Source organism: Poecilia latipinna, unplaced genomic scaffold (genome assembly GCF_001443285.1).
Source record: "Poecilia latipinna isolate Pla-1442-1.1 unplaced genomic scaffold, P_latipinna-1.0 Scaffold471, whole genome shotgun sequence".
Taxonomy (NCBI): Eukaryota; Metazoa; Chordata; class Actinopteri; order Cyprinodontiformes; family Poeciliidae; genus Poecilia; species Poecilia latipinna.
The window spans coordinates 212852-223613 of NW_015113087.1; the positions used below are offsets into that span (position 1 = coordinate 212852).

The 10762-nt window shown below is 40.7% G+C and overlaps 1 protein-coding gene across 9 annotated transcripts in view; it reads left to right on the forward strand.

Annotated features, from left to right (window-relative positions):
* The window catches only part of ralgapa2 (Ral GTPase activating protein catalytic subunit alpha 2), a 120216-nt gene extending 109529 nt beyond the window's left edge, over positions 1–10687 (forward strand). For 4 of the 9 annotated variants that reach the window (XM_015039399.1, XM_015039406.1, XM_015039400.1 and 1 more), the window contains 2 exons: positions 3318–3439; positions 10380–10687. In XM_015039399.1, the coding sequence (XP_014894885.1) occupies positions 3318–3439; positions 10380–10531 (274 nt within the window). In that variant the 3' untranslated portion in view covers positions 10532–10687. Of the gene's footprint in view, positions 1–3317; positions 3440–5878; positions 5939–7736; positions 10097–10379 lie in introns of those variants that run through there. The other 5 variants (XM_015039402.1, XM_015039403.1, XM_015039401.1 and 2 more) reach the window with 5 other exon arrangements.
* The last annotated feature ends 75 nt before the right edge of the window (positions 10688–10762 follow it).

Consider the following 10762-nt stretch of genomic DNA (forward strand, 5'->3'; position numbering starts at 1 on the left):
TAGCTTTTAGAGCTTTTATATAGCCAATACATACTTTTGAGTATTTCTACTCCGTCTTCTTCTTCCGTTTTAAAGTGTAAAATAGAAGCTTTTATTTTTATGGTGTGTTAATGTTTAAATTTTATATCTTTCTGACACTTTTCTGTGGCCCAAACCGTGTTAAAAACATGTCTGTATGCAGGCGTTTGAGTTTTGCTTCTTAGATTTGCAAAAGTATTCATACCGGAAACATATACTAGTGTAATTGAGATTTTAGGTGATAGACCAACACAAACAAGTACATAACTGTAAAGTGGAAAGAAAGAGATGCATACTTTAACTAAAAATTGAAAAGTGTGGCATTGATTTGTATTTAGTTCTCTTCAGTAAATACTTTGATGAACTACTTTCCACTGCAATTAAGTCTGCTTATCTTTTGGGGCATTTGTCTTTCATGTTTGCGCATGTAGACACTCAAGTCTTTTGCAACTTATTGTTTTCATCCACAAGAAATGGATTTTCCCCATCAGCTCTGACCTTCTTCGCTTTATGCCATTGTATATGAAGTCAACTGCAGAACAAATTTCTTTTAGCGTTCTACCGACAATGGCTTTCTTCTGTTCAATTTTACATGAAAGCCATATTTATAGAGAACATAACGAATAGCTGTCCTGTCATTACATTGAGTCATGGATCTCTGCAGCTCGTTCAGAGTCATCATAGGTTTTTAGCTGATTTTGAAAAACGGCATCCATTAGGTGGTATGTGTTGGTAGGTTTTCATTTATGCAATACTCTTTGGGTTTTGGGACAATAGATGGCATGACCTTCTTTAAGATGTCCAAATCCTGGAATATTACTTTGTAATCTAATCTCGCTTTAAACATTTAAACTTTATTTAGGAACATCTGAGTAAAGGGGGTTAATTTTAGTTTTGAAAATTTGTCTTTCCACTATGAAGTGAGAAGATGATTCAAGGTTGGTGTCTGATAATATCCATATAAATAGATAAGTGTGTTTGCAAGGTACGGTGTACTTTTTTTAATGAGATTGTTTTTCAGGAACATGCTCTCCTACCTAATCCTTTGTCTTACTCTGCCCTCTGTCCGCTTTTTGTCCGTTACCCTGAACAGCTTGGCTGTCGTACCGGCTGGTGTGTCTCTGCACAGGTGCCCGTCATCTCTGCTTCGCCATGGTTCCCCTCAAAGCCATTGGTCATGGCTGCCTTGGCCCCTGCTGTGGCGGCATGTGCCCACCACAGGCTTCCTGCCCAGTGACTGTCTTGTCCTATCTATCTAACCCAGACCACAGCCCCTCGGCCCAGTCCAGCCTATCTCAGCTTAGCCTGGTTCATCCTTGGCGTCCACTTCAGCCTAGTTTCACTCTACCCAGGCAGTCATAATGAGATGGGGGAGGAGGGCATCAGCGTTCAATAACTGCGGCTTTGTCTGCTCGGGAGTTCATGCGTTTGTCAAGCAATTTGTCAGGCATTGTTTGAGAAGAAAACATGGTCACAGAGAGTAGTCCGACTCATTCTCGGATATTCGCTCACCCACACATTGTTAAATCTCAGGGTACTTACTGTCATCATGGCATCAAATAGTCCTTTTTACCCCAATGGTTCCCTTCCCCATATTTTATCCCACACTTCCTTCCATTCCACAACAGACTTAGCAGGATATATCCATGATAATGATATGATAATAGCTATCAGAATGTTTTTCCACCCTCACCCAGAAGCCATTTTGGAGGCTTATTTATCTATTTATTTATTGGAGTTTCCTCCATTCCAAATCCAGCCATCCATCCTGCATGCTGGCTGCCCAGGCCTCAGTCGCTGCTTGTCACTCTGAATTTCAAATGGCTCCAATTTTCCCCCTGATGGCACGGAGAAGTGGCAGGCAGCACATCGGGGAGGGTGGTCCTAGACATGCTGCCTGCAGCAGGGGTTCTATTAGAGAGAGGAGAGGGACGAGAGTAGGAAGAGGAGAGCTTTTCAGCATCACGCCAGCATTGATGTATTCTTTTTTATGATTATTTTGGAGACTGCATTCTCATTTGGGGCTATGTGGCATGGCTGATTGTTCCATTTCTGCTTCTGGCTGGAATGATGATGATGGGGCTGCCTGGTCCAGCAAAGCTAAATCACACCATCACGGTGTTTTATGAAGCAACTATCAGTCCGTTTAAATGGCTTTAAGAACAATAATTCAGCCCCTCTCACCGATGATCAAGATTAAATAATAACTTATCGATAAACTTTGTCTCTGAAGAGGAAGCCTTTCCTTTCACACAGGAAAGAAAAGGTGAGCAGTTGTCATGTGAACAAATACCGTAATATCTTGTGATGATTGCCTACCTATTATTTATTGACCAGAAAAAGCAAAGAAACCCAGTTTAACTAATGAGCAAGAGCAAATGTAAAACATAGCACAAAATAAATGTTAACTATAAACTATTTTTGACTGAGTTACAATGGATGGAGCGTGTTTTCAGTAAGACACTAATTAAAGCCATAAAACGTGTTGTAGAGCCTCGGATTATCATTTTACAACATCTAAATTAAAGATTTAGATACTTTTTTATTTTCTCATCTGAGATGACAGATTCCAATGGAAAGAATGTAGAAGCAAATTTAAATTTTACAGAGTGGATTATTTTTGGCCAACACAGGAGGTAACGAGCCGACAGGACTCTCAGATCAGCCATCAGGTTTCCTTCCAGATGCCAGAGAATTGCAGAAATGTGACTTTAGGAAAGTATTTTCCTTTTTACCTAAAGCATGGTTACTAAGACAATAACAACTTAGAAGTTGAAGTTTTTGGGATCGCAGAACCAAATTGGTTTGGTAACCTAAACCCCTGCACCTCCCACACATGCACACCATTCTGTGTCCTGACTTTCCAGTTGATCTCAAGGCTCCGAACATGTGTACTGAGTACACTTCTTTTTCCTGTGCATCCGACGATGTCTGTGACCTTTAGTATGGTTGGAGTCATATGAGAGCCTCCTGCTGTGAGATTTCATTTAAAAAAAAAAAAGCTATGTAAAGGGGGAACTCTTGACACGAATGCATTGTTGCATTGACAGTGTTTTTGTGAGGACAAAATATTTGCAGTATATTGAGCATATCTTACATTTATCTGTGTCTAAGATAGAAATTAATCTTTTTTTTTCTCCTCTACACAGGAAATGATGCATTTATTGACTTCAGGAATTGTTTCACGTAAATTTGTGTAAAAAAAAAAAAAACTTGACGCATGTACCAGTTGCTTTTGTTTCTGTTTTTGTTTTTTTTCCCTACACATACTGTTTGCTCCTTTAACGAGTCGCCGCCAGCTACGAGGAGCGAGCACTCTACTTGGAGGCCATTGTTCAGAACCACAGAGAGGTCATGACCTTTGAAGACTTTGCTTCGCAGGTCTTCTCTCCCTCCCCTGCCTATTCTGCGAGCGGAACAGGTGAGAAATAAACAAAACTCCCCCTCGGTCCGTCTCATTGCTGCATCATTTGTCTCCGTTCTTTTCTCCTCTTTCTTCGTTTGTTTTCTTAGCACCCTTGCTACATTAGTCTGCCCTCCTTCACAACACACCTGTTTGCCCCCTTCTCCCTCCCCTCCACTCTTCTTCAACGCCTACGCTCACTGATGAATATCAAACGACAAGCCCTGGCTCTTCATGCGCTCCGACTGACTTCAAACACACTGCTTCCTCCACTTCCTCAAGCCCTACTCACGCTACTTTGTTCATCCCTTTTTTCTTTTTTTTTTCAAACTGCATCTTTCCATGCAATTACTTCCCCCGTGAATATAAGCAGCCTCTTAAATGCCAGTTGCAGAGTGCCTGTTTGTGTTTATGTCTTTGTGTGTGTTTCCTCATGAGCTCAGTCACTAACACTTAAAAGATCTGACCGACAAACAGCAGCTCGCGGATGTCAGCACAGCCCTCTTATCAGTCCATGATGAATAGAATGGAAAACGTGTCTTATCTTGTTCTTCCTCCTTGTAGCAGCTCTGATCGATCTGCAGCAGCCCTGAAATCAATACAAGATTGCACTTTTCTACTCTATTGGATCCCGACACACATTCTGTTTTGACAAGGAAAGCACTTCACAATACCACACCACAGATGCCTTGTCATTTTCAGATATGTCGGGGCTTATACGTATTAATGGCGCTTTAGCGTGCATGCAGTGTGTTTACTGTGAGTGTGGACAAGTGAAAATTAACTGCAGTATATTTTCCAGTGTTTCCGCCTGTGTTGGACTTTAGAAAGGAGCAGGTGTGACATTCAGGCAGGCAAGAAGTTGTCAGTCACATTTCCATATTGTCGGCCGCTCCTGCCTGCAGATGTGTTAAATCTTCTTCAGTAGCAAGAAAAAAATACCCACACATTAAAGGAAAACACATTTTTCTACAGTGTTAAAATGTGTATATTTATATATTTTGTTTTAAAAAAAAGTTTTAAAAAAAAGTCAGTACTTATATCATGTTTTAAATTCACATGCTTTAGAAATCAAGCATAAAATCTTATTTACACATAATCATAACAGAATAATAAAAAGTGGAATCACAAAAAGCAGATGTTAATTTAGTTACTTTTTCCATTAAAATCACAAACTTTCAGAGTACAAAATATTTAATCAGATTTATACATATATATATAAAAACAGGTGCAAAGTGCTGCATATTTGTGAAGTAGAAAAATATACCTGGTTTTCAAATTGTTTTCACAGACACAATTTGAAAAGTGTGGCATGCCTTTGTTCTTTTTTTTTGCCCACCTAGTAGAGAACACGGTGCTGTCAATTTTGGTGTGTCACCCACATCCTGACACAGCAAACCAGACCCAGTCTTATCACACTGCCAACACCATTTTTAACTGTGCAGATTATTCTCTCTCTTTTTTTAAATGTTAAATGTATTGGGACGCACACCTTCCTAAAAGTTCCACTTTTGTCTCACCGTTTTCTCAAAGTCTTGCGAATCATCGAGTTGATTTTTGGAAATGATGTAATGGACCCTTTTGTTCATTTTGAAGAAATGATCTTCAGCACTGCAGATGCACAACATCTGCAGTGCTGAAGATCTTGTTTTGAGTTCTTCAGTGACCTCCTAGCATTGACACCCTCTTGGAGCATTTTTTATATTCCAGCTTTTCCTGGTTAATTTCACGTCTCTTCCATGTTTTCTCCATTTCTGCTCAATCCTTCGTTCACAGGAGCCCAAACTTTCGGACTGTCGAAGACATTCTCATTTGTTCTTGAATTTCTTTTAATCGGACCATTATATGTTTCTTTTTCAGATCTTTTAGCTGACTCAAGTGATTTGTGATTCTTCAAGTCAGACAGTAATCAGACCAGACAAAGAAACTGATTGATAATTTAATGGGGCCGGGAGGACTAACTCTTTCGTTTCACATATGGACAAGTTGTTTCTGGTAGCTTTTTCCCTTGATAAATGAGCCATCATTTTATAGTAATGTTTTGACAAAAAAAGAATAAGGAGGACTTTTGGAGGAACATTTTGGAAACATGTAACTATTGCCAGTCAAGTTTGTATAGATTTTACACACCACCCCTACACAAGCATTGTACGGGATGTATATGGAGGTAAAAACTTGGCTTAAAATTGCTCATTAATTATCCGCCTAAAATGCTGACTTCTCAGTTCTGAGGACCCTCAACACCATGCAAGGCTTATTGCTTTGTATATTATTTCATTTAACCGTGTTAGCTGGCTGACTGCTCTCCATCTCACTCCCCTGTACAGTGCTCTCCAGTTTCTTTCATTCGTGCAGGTCTGTGTTTATATGCAACTTTGTCCTCCCCATCTGCTCGTCTGTCCATCCTGCTACGGCTGCCATTGCTGCCACTAACATGTCATCCATCCTCCATGACAGCGTGCAGGCGTTGGCCGGGGATGGTTTGGGACATGGAGTACCCCTGGGCCAAGCTGGACTGTAAGACTGCCTGTTTCCTTCATATTTGGCATGGCGTTCAGCCCATTGACATCCCCCGTTCAGTCGTTTGATCCCGACATCATCAGATCCATAGAGGCTGCGTTTCATTTCTGTTGATGCATCCAGGTTTTGACTCCAACTGCAGGTCCTTGCATGCTGATTTGAACATTACAAACATAACATACATTGCCATGCAAAAGTGTTCATACCATTTGAACTTTTTTTATATTTTTGCCACATTACAACCAAAAACTTCATTGAATGTTATAGGTTGTTTTTTTGTCACTGACCAACTAAATGTACATGTGAAGTGGAAGATAAAGAATACTCAGCATTCAGATTTTTTTTCATGGATGTGTACTCGGCACCCCTGAGTCAGTACTTTGTAGAACCAACAATTTGTGCACTTAGAGCTGCAAGCCTTTTGGGATCGGTCGCTACCAGTTTTGCAGATGTAAAGACCTAAGTTTCCTCCGGTTTTAAGGCCTTGACGAAGGTTCTCAATTAGAATTAAGTTTGAATGTTGACTGGGTCGTCTGAATGTGTCGTTGGTCATTTTATCTCTGGCTGTATGATTAGGACCATTTTCTTGCTTTAAAGTAAACCTCTTAGTTTTTTCGCAGCCTCTAACAGGCTTTATTTGAGGATTCCTCTGTGTTTTGCCCCTTTCATCTCCCCTGACCTGCCATGTCTCACTGTAGGAACGGTGTGTGTAAGGTGAAGTGGTGAAGTGCAATGATGACTTTTTCAACATGCATTTAATATTGGTTTCACTTGACCACGGCACCTTCTTCCACTTCATTGCTGTATGTTTTATGTATACCAAACTTTAAACGTTCTTTTATAAAGTTTTTATTCTTTCCACTCCACTATAAAGGTCAAACTTAAATATGCGCAAATAATAATTGTCCCAATTGGTTGCCCTGGATTTTATTTACAGGTGTCAATATATATGAATATGATTTTTTTCCCCCTTTTTTTTTTTTGCATAAAATTTTAATAAAATTTAGGAGTGGTTGTAATGTGGAAAAATGTCAAAAAAGTTAAAGTAGAATGAATATTTCTGTAGACCTGAGCCCACATTCATCCTTTACTTTATTGCAGCTGCTGTTATCCTCAATGTAACTTCACTCTCACCAGGCAGCTTCTGTGCAACATCATGGCTTCCTGCATGAACCGGTCCATCTCTCCCACAAACTCTCCATCAGTGTGTTACACTTTCCACTGCTTTTCTTCACTCTTTAGTGTTTTTTTTGTATGTGGGGGGGGGGGGCGGGTTGGTGGTCATTTGCTGTACTTCTTAAAATGATTAACGGCAGAGGAGAAAAAAAGGTTCTCTCAGGATGAAACTACATAAAAGCTGCCGTGACCCTTTGAGGTGCCCCAGCATCTTTTGCTCTTTCACCCAAACTGCTTTTCTACTCGTAACATTGGCGGTAAATGTTTCTAAGTCTGTTGTTTCCATGTGAACTGCACAACGTTTGTGCACTGGCTTTCAAAATGCTCTTATTTTCTTCTGTGTTATTGGGCACCATCAAACATAACGGTACCTTCAGAGAAATGCCACTTGTTCATTAACTCATTATCCAGAATTGGTTAACCTCCTCTTTCTTTAAAGCTCTAAGTTACAACTAACAACAACACCACACATGCTGCCTGAATCTCAATCCATCTAACTCCCATGAATCATTGAAATATTTGTATTTTCAGCAGCAATGTGTTGCGTTCTGTTTTTCTCGTGTTTCCACATTTTTTTTTTTCCTCACAAATGAATATGTACTCTGTTTTTCCTTTTTAGATTAACAAAAATATCTTAAAGGTCCAAATGCTAGATGTGGTGAAGGTAAGCCAAAGTCGGACTGGAAGCTTGTTTCGGTCCGGCTGCTTTACCTACCCTTCACTCACCCTGACTGTTCTTACCGAAGCCGCTCTTCTTTTTAAATTCAGTACTAACCAAGCTTTATTTACTGAATGTGCTTCAGAATGGGAAAAGAAAGAGAAACCGGGCTGTTTATTTGGGGGGTGTCCTACTGTTTAGGCCAGGCTGGTAATTGAGAGCCATGTACGGTGGCGACAATTAGCACCTGACTAAGTAGCAGCATGAACAATAAAGCTACACTTCTGGCCCTTGCTTCTGCATGTGGTGCGCCTTTATCTCTTCCCCCTGCAAACACTTTTCTTTTTTCTCTCTTTCCTTTTTTTTTAACCCCCCCCCCTCATTTCCTCCTGTTGGAGTGTGCCTGTTTGCCTGGGGCATACTCTGAGACTAACACCTGCCGCACTGGAAGACGTCTTTGTCATCTAAAGCCTTGTTTGAACTGCTGCACTGGGGACCAATGGGAGTGCAGGGCCATTTAAAGGGTCCCCTTTTTTTATCTTTTTGCCCTTTTTCAATTTTTCTTCTTTCCTTCTAAAACAAACGGGAGTGCAAGGGTGGGGGCGCTAAATGGGTGGGTTCAAAACAAAGAAATGTATACATTCAGATAAAATTCCTCTTGATTTATGATATTTTGCTATAATACTGTTCACTGTAAATATAAATCTGAGACAGATGCAGCTGTAGGCATGGCTGGTATAAGATCCTTACAGTTCAACCTGCAGTAAAAATACCATTGCTTCTTGATATTTAACCAAAAATGTGTTGCTTGTATGTAGTGAATTGTTTTATTCAAGAGAGAAAAGCATCAGGTATTCCTTCTGCTGCTGATATAATTGAATATTACTGTTAACGGGCCGATTACTGGTAGACTGAGGGTTTAAGAATGTGAAGTTTTAAAGATGGTACAGTTGGACATCAGTTTCACAGAGACACCGCAAAAAATCCTGGAGTGATCAGAGCTTTCTCCGGAAATATAGAGCCATGGAGGGCCGGGGGGGAACAGCACTGCCTTTTCCCCATTTGTTGCTGAGCACTCCCAGTCAGCTGGCTGAAAGAATGTATTTTTTTTTCTTTTCTTTTTTTTTTCCTTTGGAAATGTTTTATATATTTTATTTGTACATTTTAACTCTTTCACACCTGCAGTTGTGAAAGAGTTAAAAAGAAAATAGTGTAGTCGTTTTCTTTCAGTCAGCTGACTGGCAGTGCACAGCATCAAATGGGGAGTTGTTCCGGGCTGCATTACTTTATCCTTCATAAGAAAACTGACCAGTCCAGCGTTTTCTCTTCCATCTAAATAAAGGATGTAAAGCCTTTGATGTGTTGGAAAACTTCAGCAGCTTTCAACCATAACTTTTTAAAACGCTGGTCACCAGGAACCGGTACTTGCTGAGCGTGTTCTACCTTTAACAGCTTCCTTTTATTTGGCCAGAAGGTGTTTACGGTAGATGTGTTTTTTGTTGTTGTTGTTGTTGTTTGTTTGTTTTCTTTTTTTTTTTTTATTCACTGCTGGAATGAATGCCTTCCAGTGAAGATTATAGGAATGCAAAACTTCCCCGGCACACAGCTTCAGCCAAGCTTGTCCCTCTTTTACATTTAAATGCCGAATTTCCAGAATGCAGTTTCACCTCCCCTCCTGTAGCCCTGCACAATGCTCACACCCAGCGTTCCATCCTCAGCCCGGCCTCCTCTCCCAGCGACCTGCAGCGCTGGATGCTGCTGGTGTCCACTGTGCTGCCTGAGTCTGTTATTCCTGCCATCTGCCATCCCTTTTAGCCGCTGCAACTTGAGATGCCTCGGAAAAATGGCAGGAAATAAAAGGATAGGAAAGAAAATAGGCAAGCAGATGCCATCTCAACAAAGCAGAAAAGTTGTTTAAACGGGCGGAGGGGGGAGTTCCCCCTCCCCCCCCCACACTCCCCACCCCAGTAGTTCGGATTTGGTCGGGGGCGCAGCGAGAAAGTCGATGTTCACAATACTTGATTGTCCTCAGCGGCATTATTACCGTTAGTCGTCCCATAATCACTGATGGGAACTTGGTTTTTTTTTTGTCCGAAAAACGACAAGGTGCTACAATGGGAATGCTCCAATATTCACAACAAGAGTGTAATGTGTAATTTTGTTTTCATTCAGAGCATTTTGCCGTCACGCTGTGAACTGGATGCTTTCCTTTAAGCTGGAACGGTGGCCTTTCTTTTTGCATTATATAAGCAAGCCAAGGGGGTTGGGAAGGGGAAATGGGTTCTCTTTTAGCAAGCTTTGCTTTTCAGCAGCATGTGGGGGTGGGGGGAAGAAGCATGTCACTTTTATAATGGGCTGTTTAATTCTAATTAACTTGAGTTGAAGTAATTCAGATCCTAACCAGTTTTTTTTTTTTTTTTTTTTTTTTTCTTTTTGCAGCTTCGGTTGTAGCTTTGTAAATGTTGGTGAAAATCCTATGAACTTGGTTTAATGAAGAGTCAGATGCATGACACGGCATGCTGGGATGAACGTCGCGCAGACAGTTTGTGTGAAGCTGCTAAACTTTTTCTCTCTCTGCAAACTCTCCATCCATCTCTGTGCTAGGATCCCTCACTGGCAGCGTGAGCCCCGAAGGTGGAAATCCGACGGCGGACTCGGCCGAGCAGGTGTCTCCCACCCTGCCCCGTTCCACCAAACAGAGAGTTTCGGGAAAACTCCGCAGATCAGCGAGCGCTATAAGCAAATCTTCAAACTAAGCTCCTCAGCCTGTCGCCCGTCCTCAAGAGTGAAGCCTTGAATCTGCTGTGGAAGAACCTCAAACACCCTGCCGGGACTGCAAGATTGTTTTATTTTTGTCGGTTTTTTTTTTTTTTTTTTTTTTTTTTTTTTTTGGAAAAAAATTTTTTTTTGGGGGGGGTTTTTTTTTTTTTTTTGTGGTTTTTTTTTTTTTTTTTTTTTTTTTTTTTTTTGGAAAAAAATTTTTTTTT